At 47.0% G+C, this 24,011-nt stretch overlaps 1 protein-coding gene across 1 annotated transcript in view; it reads left to right on the top strand.

The window, feature by feature from the left end:
* Positions 1-24,011, top strand: part of MYBBP1A (MYB binding protein 1a) — a 418,097-nt gene that overhangs the window by 127,779 nt on the left and 266,307 nt on the right. Inside the window, exons 10-11 of the mRNA XM_085649771.1 lie at positions 1,560-1,670; positions 7,498-7,623. Coding sequence (XP_085505897.1) covers positions 1,560-1,670; positions 7,498-7,623 — 237 coding nt within the window. The remainder of the gene's footprint in view (positions 1-1,559; positions 1,671-7,497; positions 7,624-24,011) is intronic.

Below are 24,011 nucleotides of genomic sequence, written 5' to 3'. Positions count from 1 at the left end.
CGCAATCACATCCCTGCGAAGAGTAAGTGAGATACAAGCCTCAACCCTTAAAGAACCCTTCCTACAACTACATCGGAACAAAGTGGTTCTTAGGACGAATCCAAAATTCCTCCCTAAAGTCATTTCCCCTTTCCATCTAAACCAGTCAGTGGAACTGCCAGTCTTCTTCCCTAATCCAGACTCAGTAGCCGAGAGGGCACTTCATACCTTAGATGTTAAAAGAGCCTTGTTCTATTACATCGACAGAACAAAACCTTTTCGGAAAACCAAGCAACTATTTGTTGCTTTCGCTCCACCACACAAGGGCAACCCTATTTCCAAATCGGGTATCGCCAGATGGATAGTCAAATGTATCCAAATATGTTACCAAAAAGCTAAACGTACTCTTACCGTTCCCCCTAAGGCACACACCACGTGTAAAATAGGGGCCTCTATGGCATTCTTAGGGAACATTCCCTTAGGAGACATTTGCAAAGCAGCAACATGGTCTACTACACACACCTTCACTAAGCATTACTGTGTTGATGTGCAATCCAAACAACAAGCTTCAGTAGGCCAAGCTGTCCTAAAAACTCTATTCCAAACTGCTGCAACTGATACAGGTGACCACCGCTAGGGGAGACACTGCTATATAGTCTATCCTTAGTGTGTGATCTGCAGCTCATATGCCTCGAACGGAATATGCTACTTACCAGTATGCATCTGTTCTTGGCATGTAGAGCTGCAGAGCCACACACGCCCACCCGCCTCCCCGGGACCTGTATCTGTTCCAGCATGGTCTTACTTAGACATTACACATGGACATCCTTTCTCTTTACTTCTTACACACCATCATTTCCCATCATGGCGAAAAACAATCTGAGGATGGAGTGGATGCCCATGCGCACTGTTGTCCAGAGGAGGAGTCACCAATCTCATGACCAAAGACTTCTTCCGAAGACAACAACAACCTGCAATCATCCGAGCCCAACACCAGATGGCGATCTTATCCTTAGTGTGTGGCTCTGCAGCTCTACATGCCAAGAACAGATGCATACTGGTAAGTAGCATACTCAGCGGCACTAGGGCGGCCAGGTGCAGGTTGCTGTTTCAACATCGGGCGCCCTGTTGTTTCCAATGGGGAATCTCCGGTTTGCAAAGGCACTGCAGGCTTGGGGACGAAGGTCTTTCGGGTGCGACCACCACTTCGAGAAGTAAGTTGGGAAGTTAGGGGTTGGTTAGACATAGTCGGTTTGGCCACCCAAGGCCGTGGGTCGTCTGGTGCAGGGGTGCCTTTTAGGGTCGGATCTTCTTACCAGCTCCTGGTCGCGGTTGGGGGGGGACCTTCTGGGTTTAGGCTGCAGGTGTCGGCTGGCGGCTTGAGGCAGGTCTTTCCATTCAAATGCCTGTTGTTGGAGGCCTGCAGTTCTTTAGCCTTCTATGTTTTTCTGACTGCTCTATTATTAGCTAGAGTGACCCATTACATCCATCAGGAAAAGGAGTCCAAAGATATTGATTGTGTTCATAAAACTGTTTAACATCTTGTTGATGAGTAATTTAACTTATATACCTTTCCAAAGGCGGGAACATTGCGTGTTTCGTTTGAGAAAATGGATAGTGGCACGATTAATTGCCATCATTGAAAGCAATAATGTGAAGAAGGAGGAGCACCAAGTGATGGATATAACACGGTAAGCAGAATAATATTTTTTGCTAAATAGATCTTGTTGATATGTTATTCACATTTGAACATTTCCATATGCAATTGTTATGGCATCGTAGGAAGCTTTTGTGAGAATTTGGGATGGCCTCAATCAGACTGGAGGAACCATTGTTTGATTGCATCAGGATTTTGTTGGTGTTAAATCTTGTGTTAGTAAAGAAAAGGTTTGTATGGGTTATTTTGAAAGTTAAGTGGTTTTGATGCAAGAAGATCTTTGTGTCTTTTTAGGTACATGGGTGACTTTGTAAAAGGACTTTTTGTTTTTCTGTCAATTGAAGAGAATCTGTTCTTTGCTCGACCAATGTACGGTTCTTTCTATATAAGCATCAAACACCTGGTTGGTGTCTTATGATGCAGTATTGTGTGTGGGAGGTTTGTTTATACTAATATTATCTGTATGTTTTTAAGGTAGATGTTAGTGTAGTGAGTGACAGTACTGGTGATATGGCCTTGCTTTTTTCATATATATTGCTTTGGACGTGGGTTGTGTGCATGATGGTCAGGGCATTCTGTCCAGTTTTTCCTGTGTGAGTATGACCTATCTCCATTTATAGTTGAAACTGGAAAGATGTGTGTGGTGTTATGGTTGGGTACAGAGTGCCATTGGATGTGTAATAAAAAGCCAGGTGTGGTTTGTATATAGATTTTAGAATTCAGCAGTGCGAGCAGTCAAGTTATTTTTTTAACCCCGAGTCCCTCTCATACATTAGTGTTTGTTGGTTAGTGCTTTCTGAGGGTGAGTGGTCAGTCTTGGTTGTCCTTTGGAAGTAAAGGTGTCTTCACAAGCTGAGATGTACAAAGGCATTAATAAGTAATGAATAAGAATACTAAAGTATTTGTAACTTTACCTTTGAACCTGGTGGTATGAAATCCTGCCATGTACGACCAACTTAGATGTATGTCCGGAATTTGTCCGTTAGGAAGGTGCAATAATTTAAGTCTGTCAGAGAATTCAAATTGAAGGTAGTCTATTATATGGATACTAGGCCCTGGTGAGTTTACGAGAGTTAAGAGGCAATGCCACCCACTTTCAAATTGACGGACAGCTGCTTCTGCCTGATTTACACATTTACCCATTGGGCCTATAAAATAAAAAGAGAGATGGTATGATTTATAGTTGGAGTTACTGGTAGATTTCCCTTCATTTCCTAGGATCTTCTGGTTTCTGACAGGAAAGAGATATCGGTGTTCAAGGAGGGGAAGGAGGGGTGCCCCTCTGGAGGTTGACAGCCCTGCCTTGTCACTTGTCAAGATTAAGTGCAGGACCCCACCTTTTGTTACCACAATGGCTGTTGTAGTGAAGCCCCTAAGTTTTCTTGTCACAAGCAAGGCTAAGCCTAAGGAAGGTTTAGAATAGAGATCAGGCTTTTTAAGAGACCCTGATGTAGACCTGTCCCTGTTTAGTGCTAGTTTCAGATTCCTTGGGTGCTGTGGGAGAATGTGGTTATGATATATTGGGTTAGATAGTGTGTGCATGACCGCTGTGCAATGCACTCCAAAGGATGGCGAGCACAGATCTAGGCTCGCTTGGCATTAGGATTTCAGAGTCTTGGGCAGCTAGGAAAGAATGTTGTGTTGTGTGCTAGGCTGAATCCGGGGCAGCACATAGCAGTGCAGTATGGTGTTGTGCCAATGGGATGAACAGCATTGCAGATATCACTGTAGGAGAGCAGCACATGAACCCTTTGAAGTGCGAACAGGTAAGCAGTTCAGTGAGTGTATGACTGCATGGATGTGTGTTATGTGTCAGTGAGAGAAAGAATAGGGAGAGGAAAAATAGGCAGCAGTGCCTATAGGAGGCTGAAGGAAGGGAGCGTTACCCACATGAAAACATTCTACCCCTTCTCTGCTGCCTCCTTCACCAAGTCTGAAGACCGCTGTGCAGACCTGTGGATGCTTTCAGTGAGAGATCAGTCATCCGGTGCACTTGGGAGATCTGAAACATCTAATCTGCATTTCTGTGCAGCTGCTTACAGTTGAACAGTATGGAAACTATAAAGAGGTCAGCGAGAGGGGTGGGACATGAATCACATGATCTATAGACTTAAACAAGAAGAAACTTAAGTTGTTTTTATTCAGACATTTTGCTAGATGTCAACACAGGCATTGTGCAACAGACATACGGAGTTAAAACAGTGTGAGACCAGCGATGTTCCAAGTTGAAATTGAGATACTCAAGAAGAAGAAGGAGGAGCTGTTCAACTTCCAGTGGCGCAATGCGCCAGCGTCATTTTCTTGTCCATTGGCTTAAAGCTGTTGCTCATTTTAATACTAAACGTATGTAGGTGACAGTGGAAGAACCCAAATGTTGGCACATCATAGATTCAGGATAAGTATAGTCAAGCATGTAACCTGTGCTCAAATGGACAAAACTACGCTAGGTTACCAATGTAGTGTACACAAATATCAGAAAGAAACTTTCAAATATTCACAACAAAGAAAAACCTTTCCCGAGCACTAGGACTAATAAGTAAATGGTCCGTTAATACAACAGGTCCAGAGATGTCACCCAACGTGTTGGGTGGAAAGTCAGATCAGTAAAAACCCAAAGTATGCAATACACCAGATGATTTTAAATGTCCTGGACGCTCTGGGGGTCTCTTAACTAGTTAGCATGGAGGAGTCTCGTTTGTTATTGGAATTAACCAGACAAATCGCTCCACCAACTAAGAACAGCCATGTACCACCACCCAAAGAATCGAGAGAGCAATGAATCTGTCAGTCCTTTTCGTTCTAACTAGTTACGCAACCCCCCAGCACGTTGGGAACATTTAAAATCATCTGGTGTATTGTATACCTTGGATCACTGAACCTGTTGGATTGACGGACCATTTACTTATTTGTTGTAGTGCTGTAGAAATGTTTTTCTTTGCTAATTTTAATACCCTTGAGTACATTTCCCCCCCTACATCTCAGTTTAGGTGCAGAGGCACTTGTTTGAACACTCCTGTTTGTTTCAAATTCTGCCTCGCAGACCCAATGAAATTTTGACCACAACACGTGTTCCGAGATTGGAGTGGTTGATAATTTAGAAGGTCCTAGCTTTAATATGACTCTACTGTGTTCTGCTAAGCAGTGGGATTGCTGTCTGCTGTATTGCTGATTGTAAGAAGGTGCACAACTGTTGCAACTCGTACAGTACCCTCAAGGTTTGAAAAGGTCTCATATGAGCGATCTACAGTGTTGTGACTCAACCTGGTCCTTTGTTTCTCCTCTTCACTTTGAATTGATTTTGCTTGTTGATTCAAAGTCTGACGGTAGAGAATGTCTCTTTGCCTTACTGGATTTATTGTCAAACTGTGATTGGATTAATATCGGTCTGTGTCTGTCTACACCTTTCAGTAGCCAAATAAGTACATTACTAACAAGCATTGGCAAAGACAGTAGGTCTCGCCTATGCGAGAGCTGTTGGCTTTGGCAATGTGTTTTAGCCATGTTGTACAACAGTGTGGCTGCCGTTCAGCATTGCTAAAGGTTAGTACAGTGGGGTAGATTGAAGTGGGGTGGATTGGGGTAGAGTGAAATGGGGTAGAATAAGGTGGATTGTAGTTGAGTAGATCGGGGTAGAGCGTGAGGTAGACTGGAATGGGGTAGTTTGGGGTAGATTGTAGTGGAGCAGAGTAGGGTAGATTGGAGTGGGGTGGAGTGTGGTAGATTTTGTGAAGGGAGTGGGATAGATAGTGTGGAGTGGGGTAGATTGTGGTAGATTACATTGGGGGAAGATTGTGGTAGATTAAATTGGAATAGATTGAGATAGATTAAATTGGGGTAGTTGTGGTAGATTGGAGTGAGATAGCTTGTGGTAGATTAGGGTGGGGTTGATTGGGGTCAAATGTAGAAGGGTAGATTGGGCCGAGTGGGGTAGAGTGGAGCGGGGTACATTAGGGTGGAGTAGGGGTAGATGGAGGTGGGGTAGATAGGGTACAAGGAGGTGGGGTATTTAGTGCTAGATGGAGGCGGGGTATGTAGGGATGGATGGAGGCGGGGGATGTAGGGATGGATGGAGGTGGGGTATGTAGGGATGGATGGAGGTGGGGTATGTAGGGATGGATGGAGGTGGGGTATGTAGGGATGGATGGAGGTGGGGTATGTAGGGATGGATGGAGGTGGGGTATGTAGGGATGGATGGAGGTGGGGTATGTAGGGATGGATGAAGGTGGGGTATGTAGGGATGGATGGAGGTGGGGTATGTAGGGATGGATGGAGGTGGGGTATATAGGGATGGATGGAGGTGGGGTATATAGGGATGGATGGAGGTGGGGTATATAGGGGTGGATGGAGGTGGGGTATAGGGGTAGATGGAGGTGGGGTATTGGGGTAGATGGAGGTGGGGTATATAGGGGTAGGTGGGGTATTTAGGGGTAGGTGGGGTAGTGGGATATATGTGGTAGGAAGTGAACAACATGTCCCTTTGTTTTCTTTTTAACTTTGTTCTAGCGTAGGCACTTGGAGGCTGCTGAGATGTGGTGGGCAGGCAATTGCAACAATGTATGAGAAACTGTTCATTAGTAATAAGCTGATGTGAGTTTATGCATGTGAAATCGTGCTGCGGTAATAGGAGCAGCTATCTTGTTATAATATTGTGATGACGATTGCATGCGGATATATATTGTATTCTTCACAGTTTTGCGGTGCCATGTTCTGTAAGGGAATGGAATAATATGAAAAACGCCAATAAAGACCTAACATTTTTTTTAAAGTGGGGTATATAGGGGTAGGTGGGGTATTTAGGGGTAGATTGGAGTTGGGTCGAGTGGAGTCGGGCAGGGTGGAGTGTAGTTGGGCAGACGAGTGGGGTAATTTGGGGAAGGTTTAGGTGGGGTGGAAGGGTTTGGTTGGATTGGGGCAGAGGATTTAGATTCAAGTGGAGTGCTGTGGACTGGAGTGAAGTGGGGTTGGGATTATTGGGTTAGAGTAGAGTGGGGTAAATTGGATGGAGTGGATTGGGGTTGAGTGGAGTGGGGTAGATTGTAGTGGAGTAGTGTCGATTTGTAGTGGAAAAGAGTGGAGTGGGAAAGACTTTATTTGGGTGGAGTGGGGTAGATTGGGGTAAATTGGAGTGGGGTAGATTGGGGTGACGTTGGGAAGATGGGCTAGATTTCTGGGGTAGACTTTGGTGGGGTAGATTGAGGTGAGGTGGGATGGATTGGATTGGGGTGGATTGGAGTGGAGTGGTTTAAATTGGGGTAGATTGTATTGGGGTTAGGCAATGGGTTTGATGGGTTGGAGTGGGGTTGATGGGGTGGAGAGGGGTTGATGGGGTGGGTTAGACTGGGGGTGGAGTGGGATAGACTGGGGTGGAGTGGGGTGAAGTTGGCTAGATGAGGTATATTGGAGTGAAGTTGGCTAGATGAGGTATATTGGTGTGAAGTTGGCTAGATGAGGTATATTGGAGTGAAGTTGGGTAGGTTGATGTGGGGTGGCTGTCAAGATCGTGTGATACTGAACAGATGATATTGTTTTTTATACTTCTGGAATTAAATTGAACATTTCATCATAATCATAATCTTGCCTGCCGATTGTTCTTTGGATATATGTCAACTGTGGACTGATATAATTGTTGATACTGAGACGCTCGTGTTCCCCAAGCAGTAAATGCATCTATGAAATAATAAGTATTCATTCTAAAGTAAATTTACCAAACCATCACAGTGGTGCAGGACGCCCTTGATGTTGCAAGTCATGGGCATAAATTGGTATTTGTATTGGTTGTCGTCATTTAATGTTTTGATCTTCTCTGTATTCAGATCACCAATACAGAATTTTTTTTAATACTTTTTTTTTCTTTACTCTAGGTTTCTTTTCTTTCACACATTTTTCGAGATGAAGAAACCGATTCCTGACTTACCTGAGACGGAATCCCAACTCGCTGTACCTCTCGATGAAAAGTTTCGAACCTTGAGTGGAAACAGCTTTTTTAGGTAATGTGCTTGTTTTTTTTGTACAAAGATTTGTTATTGAAGAGCATCCTAAAAAGAAATACACAGTACAGCCATAAATCTACAAAGATGTAAAAAAGAAAATACAGTCTAATATGTTTTACCTATTAAGACAAAGTTTCAGAAGCATTCTGTAGGAGACTGGCTTAGTATATGGGGCACGCTTATTTAAGTGAAGCATCTTGCACTAATCCAGACAACCCTTACAGTGATTTAATTAGTCTTAGACAACCATAGAAAGCTCTCTAGTGGTAGCTGTGGAGCGCAGCTTCAGGCTTAGTCCAGAAGGAGTGTTAAGCCACGTGTTTTGTTAAAAGAAAAAGAACCACACAGTGTAGTTATAAAAATAGCTATATTCGTTATACACGCTCACTAACACATTGGTATGTCTCCTACCTGGAGATTTCAACACAATACACACTATGCTTCAATTGTAAACAGGTAAGTAAGCACAAATACACAGTGATCTCCAGAAGGACACCAAACCATATACTAAAGCCGCAAATGCGAACTGTGACCAAAGTTGGGACTTGAACCAGGAGACTCAGAAGAGTTGGGGACACAAGGAACCATCCATGGTAAGTACCCCGGAACCCCATGGAGGCTGTGTGCAGAGTGGAAACACAGCCGCGTACTCAATAAAAGTCAAATTGGTAGGTCGCTGTTGCAGTTTTAAGGAAGGACTCTTTCCAGTGGACACAGAAGAAACCTTGTGGAAGACAGAAGGTTGAAGAGTCCCCCTACCTTTGGATACCCCAGGATCCAGGATGCCTACACCAGGGAAGCCGGGTGTATAGGTGCAAAGTGACATCAGAAACCGCTGTAGACCACAATGGAGGACTTTAGAAGAGATGATGCTGGTGAAGAAGGTGAAAGAGTCCGGTAGAATCTAAGGGTGGATTCTAGATCAGAAGAACCTGCAAGCAGAGGGGACAGAGTCTATAATCTTCCGTGCCTCCTGGTCACCTCCGAATGGCAAAGACCACCGATGACTGTAGATGCCAGAGTGATGATGGTGACCTTGTTGCTGCAGCTGTGAGGACCAGGCGACACTGTGGAAGACCACGAGCCATTCATGAGCTGTTCCACGTTAGAAGTTGAAAACCAGGGGGTCGGTGTCTGGGGGGAGCACCAACATGCCTTGGCAGCAGCAACAGACATGGTAAGCGAAAAAAGGTGCAATGTTGAGGCCAGCTAGGTCCAAGGGACTCACCAATTGCAGGAGAGTCAGAGCAGGCCTCGGGGAGGCATCAGAGCCCACTGAAGCCAAAGATGAGGACCCACTGTCCGAAGACAAAGGAGTTGCAAGAGGACCTCGAGCAGATCACCAAAATGCAGGCACACGGTGCAAATGATGCGGTGAGGACTAAGATCTTGGCAGGAAGAGAGGCTGGATCTTCTTGTAACCTGAAGATTTCTGGAGTACAGAACCGACAAACCTTGGCAACAGAGAGTCGACGCAGTGCACAGGGGTTCTGCTCCAGCGGCTCCGACGAGGGATACTGGCATCAGACTTGCTGAGAGGATGGGTCAGGCCTAGACAGAGTTGCAGACCCACCACTTGTGTTGCTGAGCCTTTAGGAGTCTGTGGGACGCCAGGAGCAGCAGACCGGTTTGCTTTGTTGCAGTGCCTGCAGATGCAAGGGAGTGACTCCTTCACTCCAAAGGAGATTCTTTTGGATGTCTTTGATGCGCAAAGGCCTGTAGAGGAACCTGGAAGTAGCAACGACGAAGGAGACTTGCAGAACAGCAAGACCATGAGCAGCAGGAGTCTTCCTTGGTGCAGTCTCGGTTCCAGGTGAAGTCTAGGTGCCCAGACAGTCTAAGTTGAAGTTGTTTCAAGATAGAATCTTGTCCCACAACGAATCTGGAAGGCTGTTACCTGGAGTACTGGGGGCTTCCCGGGTGAGCACCCCCATTGCCTGGAATCATGTTTGATATCAAACATGCCCAGGTTCGGCACAGCCAATATAAAGTTAGCCATCACGTAATGACGCATGGCAACTATATGTATCAAAATGGCTGACCGCACTTACAAAGCATGGAGAATCAACTCCGGGGTTTGTAAGTGTGCCCTGCTCATGCCAGGCACCCTCACTCTTATAACCTAGCACCCTGCCTTAAGGATTGAAAGGCCTGCCTTAGGGGGTGACTTATAGGTTTTGAGCGCAGTGACCTCAGATATAAGGAAACTTATATCTGTCATAAGTGGTGCTAGCACCCACTTACACAGGCTGCAATGGCAGGGCTGTAATCACAGTTTGAGTGGTCTCTAATGGGTGGCATAAGACATTCTGCAGCCCCTGGGAGGCCCCAGGTGTACCTTTGCCCTGGGTATCTTAGCACCATATACTAGGGACATACAGGGGTACACCAGTAGCCATTTGGGAAGGTTCCAAAGTACTTACTACAGTCAAATTTAAGGAGTAAGCACAGTAACAATGCTCCAGCTTAGCAGGATCCCAGTCAAACTAGTCATAAAACTGAATAACCCCAGCAAAAAGTGGGGGTAACCATGAAAGCAGATCCTAGTTTCCTACACATTCTGTGAAGAAAGTAAATGCATCCTTCTTCCATATCGGCTGCTGTTACACAAGTTCTTATGATTAATTGGTTATCATGAAGTGTAACCTCCTGTGATATAAAATCATAAGATTTGTCACTTTGTTCTGGAGTATTTGAGTTATGGTAACACATCAGGCCTAGGTCAAAAATGCCAGTGATGGTCTCTGAGAAAGAATTGTTACTCTTAATCAGTCTGAGAACAGATGTAAAGCCATTTCCAAACAATCTGCTCCATAGTGAAAAAGATAATTTCTATATGGCAGAAGTTCAAAATCTTTGCCAGTCTGTCCATTAGTTTGCTTTCTAGCACATTCACTGCAATATCTGACTGTATGATATCCCTTGAGATGGCAAAGATGCTCAAAGCTACATCCGGATATCTATAGGTGTCTCTGCGTGCGGTAAATGTCTTGATTCTTCAATTGGCTTGTAGAAACTCCTTCTCTGCAAAATTAACATTGCTGCACCGTTTTGGTTTGCAAAACAGCACTTGAATGAACCATATGACTTTAGAAACCATGTTCTCTTGACAGATGAGAACCAAGTCGAAACCACACAAACCTGATACCACCTATCAAGCATTTTGGGGATATTGGCCTTTTGCAGCTGCAGGACCTGGATGCTTTACAAGCATAATGCCAGCCATTACTTAGTCTCTTTCTAGAGGTCAGTGTAGGATCATGTATTAAACAGCTACAGCTTACCCAAAAGTAGATCATGTCACAAGACAGAGTCAAAGATTACCAGTAAATCCATAAGCGAATGGCTGGAAAAAAAAAGATACAGGATTTTGGAATGGGAAGTCAAACTCCAGACCTCAACCAATTGAGACATAGAGGTAAAACCTAGAGAGCTGTGTGTAAAAAGAATGCCCTCAAACATTACCAAGCTCATGCAGTTTTGTAAGAAAGCATGCGCCGTCATTTCCTTCTAGACAGTGTGGGACTGATAAACTCCTAAATGAAACGTTTACTGCAAGGTTTTGCAGCTTCAGGCGGTTCCACATGTTACTGAGGCACAGGCTCTACGTACATTTTCGGACAATCCTACTGAGTGTTGGCTGTTTTTTTGTTAGTTAATAACTAAAGAGTGTGTTATAGGTCATCTGAGCTTAGATGTAATATGTACTGCTAGGACTTGGTGAGGACTAGACGAAGGTCATATATACCTTTAACATGTAAAACGACGAAATCTTAGCTGCAGTTCCTATTTACTTCACTGTAGAGCTAACCATTATAGAAATCTAACCCACTTCCAGGAAAAATTACCTCAGATACACATGCTCAAACCTCTGTAACCTTAGGGGAGAAGCAGTTGGCTCAAAGAGAATTAAAAGCAGGGACAAATGAACAGAAAATCAAAACCTTCAGTTCCTGGACTGTTCAGGTGGTACCAACATCACAGAGCTACACGGTATAACCTCTGAAACCATCTAGTGCCAGAGCACCCTAGTTAAAATTTTGGTCTGAATTAGATTAATTAAACCAGCATTTGCAATGCAACAGGTCTCGCATTACTGAAAGTTTGAGCTACTGGCGTTGTGCATTATTATTTGCAACGCCAATAGCTCAAACTTTCAGTACTGCGAGACCTATTACATTGCCAATACTTGTTTCCGGTGTGGTTACACACCGGGTCCTGGTGACCCTCTGGCTAAGCCTGTGCTTTGTAACTGCCTGCCTCTCTCATCTGCGGCTGGTCCATCCTCACTGCTAGACGATGAGCCCCAAGCAGGGCTTTAACTGGGCCGGGTCTTGCTGTTGCTGAGCACTGGCAGTTCTAAAAAGCCGGTGCCGAAACGGGCCTCTATCGGGCTCTCCATTTTTGCCCTCGTCGAAAAAAAAAAAAAAAAAAAAAAATCTTAACTCTGCAGATGTACCACCCTTCACTGCCTTTGAGGTAACTTCATAGAAACTCGTTATAGTTCTTTTGCAGTCTCATCATTTCAGAACGGAGGTATTTTCAATATTGTAAGCAACGAAGCAATAGTTTTTGCTTATGTATCTTATGCAACCAAAAACCATTGACAAACCCAATAGTCCTGGCTTGTTGTAAGTAATCTTATGTTCGAGGCATATGAGCTGCAGATCACACACTGAGGATAAGATCGCCATCTGGTGTTGGGCTCGGATGATTGCAGGTTGTTGTTGTCTTCGGAAGAAGCCTTTGGTCACGAGGTTGGTGACTCCTCCCCTGGACAACAGTGCGCATGGGCATCCACTCCATCGTCAGATTGTTTTTTTCCGCCATTGGGTTCGGATGAACTTTTTTCCGCTCCAGCAGAAAACTTTTAGCAATCGATTTAACTCTTTAATCTTCATTCCATCGACGTCGAAATCAACTCGGACCGGTTCCGGAAGCGGCTGATGGACAGGACACCCTTCAAAAAATGCCCCCAGTGTGGAGCGAAGTTCCCCCACAGTGACCACCACGAGGTTTGTAACCTCTGCCTGTTGCCGGAACACAACGAATCCACCTGTCCAGCTTGTGCCGCTTTCCGTTCGAAGAAGACCCTCCGGGACCGAAGAGCTCGACGCCATATTATGGCCAAACCAGCTCCAGAACCGGAGGACATCTTTGCTCAAGATGTTCCTGAAGATGACACCGAAGATCTCGAGATCGTGTCCGAGGCCGACGATTCCGATGACCTCATCACTCCAGGGCAGCGTGTGAGTACCACCCCCCCTGCCCCTGCCCCATCCAAAAAGACAGTGGTCAAGACTCCGCCAGCTGGGCCCAGTCGCGACCGGAAATCCTCTTCAGCAGCCCCGCCCTCGGGCCCGGCTCCGAAGACATCTAAGCCTGTAGGTAGCTCGGGCTCGAGCAAACCTCATGTGATTGTGCCTTTAACACCCTCGGCACCGAAACAACCACTGTCGGCACCGAAACAGGCTTCAAGACCGAAATCTCCTTCGGCACCGAAACGTTCCTCGGCACCGAAGTCTCCACCGGCGCCGAAACGTTCTTCGACATCGATGCCTAAAAGTCCCTCGGCACCGAAGCCATCGGACCCGAAACATACATCGGCACCGAAAACTCCATCGGCTCCGAAAAATCCATCGGACCCGAAACATCCTTCGGCACCGAAAACATCATCGTCACCGAAAACTACGTCCACACCAAAAAAAGCTCATAAAGACCCGAAGCGGCCGTCGCCGCCACCACCTTCGGAGCCAGATGAACTTTTTCGCCCAGATCCTACTCAAAAGCGGATCTACATCAATCCCGACACTGGACATGTGACTGCCGTCCCATATAAAAAGCGGAAGCTGGACATCACACCTCCTCCAGCTCCCATACGGAAAAAGGACTGTGCCACTTCACCACTTCGTCCTTCCTCTCCTGTATTACCTCCTAACCCGTCCCCCCCCCCCCCTCCTCCTTCTCCTTTACCTTTACCATCTCCCTATCATTCACCTCCTCCACAGGATGATAATGATGACTTAGGGGGAGGGGCGGACCCTGATTTATTTAATGATCCTGTTGATCCAAACGACCCTTTTACATTTCCAGACACAGCACCAGTAGATGACTGGTTTTATCCAATGCCTGACATGCCTGACCCCACTACCTACCCCTCCAAGCCCTCCCCTCCTGATGACCATTTGGGGTTTGGCCAACTAATAAATAGGGCAGCAACATTCCATGGTGTCACTATGCACACGGACCCCCTTGAAGAGGTCTTTCTCCTCGATACTTTTAAGCAGTCACAAAAAACTGTTCACATACTGCCCATGATTAAAGAGGTTATAAAGCATGCCACTGAGGTCTTTAAAGACCCTGTTCGAGCGAGGGTTCTCAACCCCCGCATCGAAAAAAAGTACCGACCAGCCCCGCAGGACCCTGCATACATTAAAGCCCAGCTCCCTTTAGACTCCTTGGTCGTATCAAATGCCAGGAAGCGCGTTAACTCACAGACAACTGGAGAAACGCCCCCCCCCCCCCCAAGACAAGGAGTCTAAGCTTTTAGAGGCCTCAGGCAAACGAGTCGCCGCACAGGCGGCGAACCACTGGCGTATTGCCAATACCCAGGCCCTGTTAGCCCGGTATGACAGGGCGCATTATGACCAATTTGAGGACCTTATGCAACACCTGCCTGATCCCTTTAAATCCCAGGCCGCTGACCTCATTCAAGAAGGCAAGTTAATATCTAATGCCTCCATTAAATGCGCCTTAGATGCGGCAGACACTGCTTCTCGGGCGGTCAATACTAGCGTCTTACTCAGACGACATGCCTGGCTCCGTATTTCCGGTTTTAAACCAGAGGTTCAAACCGCAATTCTAGCTCAACCTTTCAACCAAGAGCAGTTATTTGGCCCTGCAGTGGACACTGCATTAGAAAAAATGAAAAAGGATAATGAGACTGCCAAGTCCATGGGAGCACTGCAGTCTCCTCAAAATCGGGGTTCCTTTCGTCGCTCCTTTTATAGAGGAGGCTCCAAAAACACAGCAACTGAGACCACGTCCAACTTTAAAAATTCTGGACAAACATCCCCTAACAGAGGATATTTCCGGGGAGGTTATAGGGGAAACAATAACAAAGGTCGAGGGCGGGGCAACAACAACACCCGCACCTCCCCAGCCACCAAACAGTGACTTGCCACCACTCCCCCCAGACCATTCCACTCCGGTCGGGGGGCGACTCCAACAATTCCTACCTGTCTGGACTTCCATCACCACAGACAGATGGGTAAGACAAATTATCCAGTCTGGCTACTGCCTAGAACTCATACAATCCCCCCCCAAACATACCACCCAAACAACGTCCAATGTCCTCACATCATCTCTCTCTCCTCAAACAAGAAGTTCAATCCCTGTTACAAAAACATGCAATAGAACCAGTCCCTCTTCAACATCAGGGAACAGGGGTGTATTCTCTATACTTCCTCATTCCCAAAAAGGACAAAACATTACGGCCCATACTGGATCTCAGACTGCTAAACCAGTATATACATTCAGATCATTTTCATATGACCACCCTCCAACAAGTCCTCCCACTGTTACAACAGGGAGACTTCCTTGCCACATTGGACCTCAAGGACGCGTACTTTCACATCCCTATGCATCCCGCTCACAGAAAATATCTACGATTTGTGGTAGATGGGCAACACTATCAATTTACAGTTCTCCCATTCGGAGTAACAACAGCACCCAGAGTGTTCACCAAGTGCTTAGCAGTCGTGGCAGCGCACCTCAGAAGACAACAGATCCATGTCTTCCCCTACCTGGACGATTGGCTCATAAAAGCCAATACTTACCAAAAGTGCGTTCTCCACACTCATCGCACGATTCAAACTCTCCACAATTTGGGGTTCACTATCAACTACCCCAAATCCCATCTACAACCTTCCCACTTACATCAGTATCTAGGAGCAACCATAGATACATCCAAAGCCATTGCTTATCTCAGCACTGCCAGGATAGCCAGTATACAAAATCTCATCTCTCAATTTCAAACTCATCCATCTCTTCCAGCAAGAGTGTTCATGCAGCTCCTAGGCATGATGGCGTCCTGCATCTCCATAGTCCCACACGCACGACTTCAGATGCGTCCCTTACAGGAATGTCTAGCACAACAGTGGAACCAAGCTCACGGACAACTTACCGATCTGGTGTTGGTGGACAGTCGCTCGCTTCGCTCACTGAAATGGTGGAACACCATCAACCTGTCCAAAGGGCGACCGTTCTTAGAGCCTCTTCCACAAGTTGTGCTAACTACCGACGCATCTCTCACAGGGTGGGGAGCCCACCTCCTTCACCATACCACTCAGGGCAGATGGACCAGTCAACAGAAACTGCTCCACATCAACCACCTGGAACTCTTAGCAGTGTTCCTAGCACTAAAATCCTTTCAGGTTCACCTAAAGAACAAAACTGTCCTCATACGCACAGACAACATGACGACAATGTATTATATACAGAAACAGGGAGGGACACATTCTCTCCAACTGTCCCAACTAGCACAGCAAATCTGGAGATGGGCAATTCCCCAAAACATCTACCTGTTAGCAGAACATCTCCCAGGGATCCACAATCAAGTGGCCGACCTCCTAAGTCGCCACACACAGCAGATCCACGAATGGGAACTACACCCCAAGGTTCTACTCCCCTTCTTCCAAAAATGGGGACAACCAGACATAGACATGTTCGCCACTCCCGAAAACACAAAATGCCCAACCTTCGCCGCCAGGTTTCCACACCCACAGTCGAAGGGCAATGCCCTATGGATGAACTGGTCAGGCAGATTTGCGTACGCTTTTCCGCCTCTCCCACTAGTTCCATTTGTGGTACGCAAACTGAAACAACAGTCACTAACACTAATACTAGTGGCTCCCACTTGGGCACGTCAACCGTGGTTCACCACACTTCTGGAACTATCTTTAGTTCCACATCAAAGGCTACGCCTCTCCCTGGATCTATTAACCCAGAACCATGGAGAAATCAGACACCCAGATCCTCAAACATTGAACCTAGCGATCTGGCTCCTGAGGTCTTAGAGTTCGGATACCTCAATCTCCCTCCAGACTGTATGAATATCATAAAGGAAGCCAGACGACCTACTACTAGAGCGTGTTATGCCGCTAAATGGAAACTATTTGCCATCTACTGTGCTAATAATGACATACATCCATTGGATGCTTCCATCCAAAACATCATTTGCTATCTACTACACTTGCAAAGATGCAATCTAGCGTATTCCTCTATACGTTTACACCTAGCAGCCTTGGCAGCCTACTTGCAAAATAGGCAACACCTGTCCCTTTTTAAGGTACCAGCCATCAAAGCGTTTAAGGAAGGTCTCAAAAGAATTCTTCCCCCCAAGATTGCCACCTGCCCCAGTGTGGAATCTCAATGTGGTTCTAACAAGACTCATGGGCCCCCCATTTGAACCTATGCACAAATGTGAATTACAATTCCTAACATGGAAGGTAGCTTTCCTTATCGCAATCACTTCCCTACGCAGAGTAAGTGAAATACAAGCCCTTACACTAGAGGAACCTTTCTTACAACTACACCGTAACAAAGTGGTTCTTAGGACAAACCCTAAATTTCTTCCAAAAGTGATTTCCCCTTTCCACCTTAACCAATCGGTAGAGCTACCAGTCTTTTTCCCAAACCCAGACTCCGTAGCTGAAAGGGCCCTACATACCTTAGATGTCAAAAGAGCCTTGCTTTATTACATCGACAGGACAAAACCTTTTCGAAAGACAAAACAACTCTTTGTTGCTTTCGCACCACCACATAAAGGCAATCCGATCTCCAAATCGGGTATAGCCCGGTGGATAGTTAAATGCATCCAAATATGCTACCTAAAGGCTAAACGTACACTTACAGTTCCCCCTAGGGCGCACTCCATGCGTAAAATAGGGGCTTCTATGGCCTTCTTAGGTAACATTCCCTTAGAAGACATTTGCAAGGCAGCCACGTGGTCTACCACGCATACCTTCACTAAACACTATTGTGTTGACGTGCAGGCCAAACAACAGGCCTCAGTGGGCCAGGCTGTCCTAAAAACTTTATTTCAAGCTGCTGCAACGGATACAGGCGACCACCGCTAAGGGGAAGCACTGCTGTATAATCTATCCTCAGTGTGTGATCTGCAGCTCATATGCCTCGAACGGAATATGCTACTTACCAGTATGCATCTGTTCTTGGCATGTAGAGCTGCAGAGTCACACACGCCCGCCCGCCTCCCCGGGACCTGTATCTGTTCCAGCATCCGTCTTACTTAGACATTACACATGGACATCCTTTCTTTCATTCCTATACACTCCATCTTTTCCCATAATGGCGAAAAAACAATCTGACGATGGAGTGGATGCCCATGCGCACTGTTGTCCAGGGGAGGAGTCACCAACCTCGTGACCAAAGGCTTCTTCCGAAGACAACAACCTGCAATCATCCGAGCCCAACACCAGATGGCGATCTTATCCTCAGTGTGTGACTCTGCAGCTCTACATGCCAAGAACAGATGCATACTGGTAAGTAGCATATTCCTTATTGTATTATTATATCTGGTTTCAATCACAGAAGCAGCAACATACCAGTCGGGCGGGCCACTATGCTAAGCACAGATTTGTAGCGTACTCGTTTTAAGCCATGCCCCTAACTGCATCCGCCACGCCCCTTTAAGAGACCATCTCCCCCCAGTTTTTTCATCCTACTTTGCCCTGGCCCCAAGACCAGAGTACCTCTAAAAACTCATGCACCCACAAACCACTTCCTACATAGGATAACTAGTACAACACTGCCACTACTATGTGGTTGAGGTAGGAAATAAACATTAGGGGTTACTAGGACTATGTTTTTGTGATCGGGATGGTGGTCTCGAGCAGGCGATAAAGGTGGCCTCTGTAGAAAAACGTACTTATCTAAATAAGATCGCTTTGACTGATAATAGTGCGCTGAACTGCGGGCCTAGCACCCCGCAGTTCAGCGGGGTGCTAGGCCTTACATGCAGCATGACTTTTCATAAAGTAAAAACCACAGCAGAGCATATGATTAGCCTTTGCGTGAAGAACTCTCACCCGCCCAGGACTGCTCACGCTCTGCCAAATTAACAGCCAGTTGATGAACCAACAAGAAAGAACTCTAAATGCATGTATTTTGCCTTAATTTAATTCAGAGTCAAGTTATGGGAACGAGCACAATCATTTGCAAAGTAAGCTCTTTCAGGAGGAAGTTAATACACTGTCTGCCGCTGCAATGCAACTGCCACGGAGGAACTTCTATATTCTTTGCTTCAAAATGGGAACCTGAAAGCGGGCACAGCTTTCTCTCACACTGCCGTTTGTTGCTGTCCCGCTTGACTCAGGTGACCACCGGCACCTTCCACCTCTCAACAGCCCCCAGCGCGGACTACCGGGGCTCTTAACTTTCAGTGGAAGACACCCAGTCGCTCCAATTCTGCCATGCTCACAGACCGGTTGAGCTGCAACCGATGTGGCTGCCTCTGGTCCTCCAAGGACTTGTCCATGTACCACGCTTCCACCATGTTTGCAGCTCTATGTATGCAAATAAAAGCCTGAGTCACAAGGCAGAGGAATAGAGCTGCTTTCAGCACGCCCCAAATGGGGAGGAGCCTCCAACACACCACCCCCTCCCAGCTGTTGCCGGACTCGTAATTCCACACGTGACAAAGTTGAGCAAGCTCCAAATTCGCAAGGAGAGGTGGAGTTGTCATCGAAATCATTTTCAAGTAAGTCGCACATGAGAAATGTTAAACAACCATTTGCAATGCAATAGAATTCGCATTTACGCAAGACCTATTTCTTTGCAAATGGTAGTGATCACAGACAACGGGGGTGAAGGGGCAGCGCGACAACGGGAGTGCAAAGGCACGGTAGGCATGACGACAATGGGAGGGACAGCGGCGGGAGGTTATTTGAAGGCACGGACAATGGGAGGGGTGTAGAAAGCATGAACAACAGGAGGGAGGGGGGTAAAGAAGGTACCAAAGCATGTTGTGCCTGCATTAGGACAGCTGCCATTGTCAATAAAGTAAATAGTGCTCACCAACTACATAAAGCATGCCGTGTTAGGAGTGAAGTAAAAGGTCCAGTCCTTATGGGTGGCAACCAATGGAGACAGGGCGGTACCGAGGCAGGACTAACAAGCCTCATAATGAATTGGAAGCCAGCATTTACCAAGGACATTGACAGCAGCCAATTACAAATATGGGCGGAGAGTGGGCAAGGCTTGCACAGCACTTCCACAACATTCCCTACTACAGCATGCCTCGCAGAGCGAGCAGCGCATGCGCAGGGCAGCACTAGGCATGACCTAAAAATAAGTGCTACCCCCCATTAGTCACTCTAAGCTTGACCGGAAATATTCTATGACAACGCTTTGTGAATAGCCAATCCCCCAAGCACTTTCCCGGGTGACAACTCGCAGCACTCCCATACCTGTCAGACATCCATTTTAGGCCCCTATGTATTTACTATTGTTATATATGGTGTAGCTATGCTTGCCTGAACAATATTGTATCTGCGCTGTGGATCATTTTCCTCTGTGGTGATGGTGAAGGGCAACCAATGGCGGACTAGTATGGCTGTAATCTTTGTATATGAGGAGTAGCAGGAGACAGACCTGCTGGTGCTCCATCGCACTGCGAATATGGATGTTTTCTGTGCCTCAAGATGAGTCTCCAATATGAGTGCCATGTCGATGTTATGGTGGCCTAAATATGCTTGTGGTTGTCTGGCTTTGCAGGGGTTGTCTATGGAGGCAAGCAGAGTACCGGCCAGTTGCGCCTCCCAGCCAAAATGGGCACTTCCCTGGTATATAAATGGGTATCTCAGTCAATTTCAGCTGAAAGGTTCACCAGGTTCTATATGCAACCTATGGAAAGGAAAAAGAACACCAGGGGATGTCTTGTTCCAGCCGTGGATAGTTTAGTGTATCATTTCGACGAGAAGTCCACAGTCATTAGCACAGAGGGGCCTACCCCTCTATAGAAGTATACAGCATCATGTAGGTTTAGAGGTCAAAGACGGGGGAAACGTAAAAATCTTACATTCAGGGCAGCAGGAATGCAGTAGCTGGCTTCATTCCACTTCATTCAGTTCCATATCTGGGGGGTCCGGTTGACTGGAGCGGCCCGTGCAGGTAAGAGGGGTGGGGTGTTTGGTGGGCAAGTCGACAGACAACGAGGGAAAAATAATTATTTTATTTTCCCTTGTCTGTCAAATCCCCCCTCCACCCTGCCCCACCGCTCTTACCTGAATGGGCTGCACCTGCCGGTTGACCGCTGGAATGAGCTGGCCTCCCCGTTTTGACTGTGCTTGGGAAGCGTGAAGCAGCTTGTGAATCTGAGAAGATATTTGTTTTGATAGGTGACCTTGAGATGTGCCAGATATAGCGTTACATTTGGGATGGATGGCTTCCTGTCATAGTTGGAGCTTAATCGGTAGGTAGACTCACCTGTCCTCTTCTACTCTTTGGGTAAAGTCCAGATAGGTGGAGATGGTGGTGCCTTTGTGGACAAGAGGCTGTTGCTCCCGGTCCAGGCAGAGGACTGTCGCAATCCCAGTAGTTAAAAAGGTGGACTATAATGGGTCTAAGGGAAGCACCAGGAGGTGGCTGGGCCACAATCAGCGGTGGACCTGCTTCACAGCAAAAAGCGAGGAGAAAACCATTACCGAGCAGGCGTTTGAGGAGGTCTTCAACAAAGTTGACAATGTTGCCAGTGCTAATGGATTTTGGGAGTACCACCATCCACAAGTTATTCTGCCTGGAATGGGCCTCGAGATTAAGTTTTCACCTGATTAACATCGTGGACCTTTTGCATATACAGTAGTTTCTCTGTGGCACAGTTTGTGCTGTCTTCTATGGTGGAGATGCATGTTTCAGTGACAGTGATACATTTATCTTGTTTGGCAAATACAGAGGCCATTTTGTCAACTCTTTGCGTTGGGGTGTCTATTTTGCTGTTGATGGAGGTCAAGCTCTGTTGCATGTGGATCAGGAGTTATTGAATGCCTGGCTTGACAATCTCAAGAGGTATTTCTGCCCTTTCCGCAGACATTGCCCTGACCACTTTCTTAGCTTCAAAGCTCCGCTTCGCCTGTCTATACTCTGATATCCCCATTTCAGGGGTCGAGTATTGCACTGTGAGGAAATTGGTTGTAGGCGGTATTGCCCACGTCAGTGTATACTGTCCCGACATCCGTCAGCCTCTACCAGGGCCAACCAGGGACTCCAATCGAGCGCGCCTAGTATTGTGGCACCAGCCAGTCGCTTCGCCTCCAGGTTAGTTCCCTCCAGATTGAATCCACAGAGGCAGAGGGGGCTCCATCACAGTCCAGAGTGTGACCCCTTCAATCACTCCATACCTTCAGGTTCACCTAGTTTACCGCCTTCTCTGTTGCCGGGGCCCACCAGGCCTGCAGCAATTCTGAATCTACCAACCGGGGGGTTGCTTAACAGGAGACTGGGTGAATTGTCTAAGGAGTGTGCTCCTGGGTGCACGCCTCTAGCTCCAGTCCGCTGAGGCCCTGCCCTCCTGGCCAGAGTACCACGCTGTGTGGCGTGAGCATGCTGCGGTCTCTGACAGTTATTGCACTCTGGGCCCCCACACAGCTTAATAAGGCCCTCAGATACCTGCTGCCGCTTCACGACCATGTAGCTCCTTTGATTGGCGCAACACGATGGCGCACTGTTAAAGGCCTTCTTAGGCTCCTCCTGTCCGGGTGGACCGATCGGTGTCAGTACAACGGCACTGCAGCCCGCTGAGATGCTCTGTTCCCCTCAGTTGTCATGCACCACCGGTGCAGTTGTGGTATGTGGTTCTGTCCCAAGGATGCCGATGATAGAATGTAGATTTCTCAGGATAGTTGTGCATGAGGAGCCTCACAGTGCGGTCATCTTGATGCTAGGCACTCCAGCGCCCTCAAATTTACTTTTCATGTTTTTCAAAACTGATTTTCAAATTATTTATTAATATGATAGAGGCTGCTTCTTCGTGGAAAGTCTGAGAAACTGAAAAGATGTAAAACCCAAATTATAAGCGAGATTATGCTGGTGAGATTTGCTGTGTAGAAGCAAATCTCCTTTATACTCCGTAGGAGCTCTTATATGCTCTAAGCACAAGCCATGTATATAAAGAGAAGATTTGCTATTTTATTTTCATTGCAGCCTGGAGACTGGGTTCTAATCCCCTTTTTGGCACCTAACCAAAATCATGTGATTTGCTGAAAATTGCTATCACCCTGAGCCTCAAACTTAATGTATTCAATGTGTATATGTTAATTTGTAAATATATTGTGAGAAAGTGCCTTGCATGGTATGCCCCCACTTTTTGCTGAATTGCTGGATGTACTTTGACTGAGTGTGCCCTGGACTCCTGCCAATCAGGTGCCCAGGGCCTATGTTCCTTCCCTAAACAAAAACCTAAAACCCAAATTGGCAAACCCTGGCCACACGTCAGCCCCTGGTAAATGGTACCCTAGGTACACAGGGCCTTGTGACCAGGGAAGGACTCTAAGGGCTGCAGCACCCATTGTGCCACCCTTAGAGGCCCTGTACCCTAACACACACACACTGCCCTTGCAGGCTGAGTGTCTAGGTACAAGACAAAACAAAGAGTCGACATGGCACACATCCCTGTGTGCCATGCCCACCACCTACACTGCCCTGGCATACATCAGCCACCCCTCTTGCTGGGTTACAAATGCCAGTGGTGTGGGCACAGGAGCATGAGCCCTGTGCCCCTACAGTACCCAGATCAATTCCTGGGCCCTGTAAGTGCATTGCTGCCATTTAAGAGTACATGGTGCTGAGAGCTCGTCAAACATGAACTTCACAGCACCATAATGGCAACACTGAAGACTGAGAAGTGTGGTATCAAACTTCTCAGCACATTAAACCCGCACTGATGCCAGTATGGGATTTAATGTACCAAGCACCCCAGAGGGCATCTTAGAGATGCCCCCTGAAACCTAACCTACAATCCACATCTGGTCTGAGAGGCTGCCTAGGCTGCCACACAGCAGACATGTTGCTGGACCCCTGGGTAGGAGAGCCCCAGCTCTCCTGGGCCTGCAACAATGCACATCCTGGGCGAGGTGCTAGGTCTCCTCCCCCAGGATGGACAGGGGGAAGCTTCAAAGGCATGCCGCCTCTGTGAGCTTCCCCAGGCCACTTGCAACCCCCACTCTGGCGGGAAGCCTGGCCGGAAACCTCAAATAAGGTAAGGGGATGTGCCAGCCTGCCAACCCCACCCCTCAGGTGGGGGAGGCGAGGTGAAGCACATCTCCGGGCGCTCGCCATCTTGAAGATGGGAGGCCCTACCCAATCAGGAC

Source organism: Triturus cristatus, chromosome 3_2, assembly GCF_964204655.1.
Source record: "Triturus cristatus chromosome 3_2, aTriCri1.1, whole genome shotgun sequence".
Lineage (NCBI taxonomy): Eukaryota > Metazoa > Chordata > Amphibia > Caudata > Salamandridae > Triturus > Triturus cristatus.
Note: the sequence above shows the minus strand (reverse complement) of the source record. Positions and strands in the feature narration are given on the sequence as shown.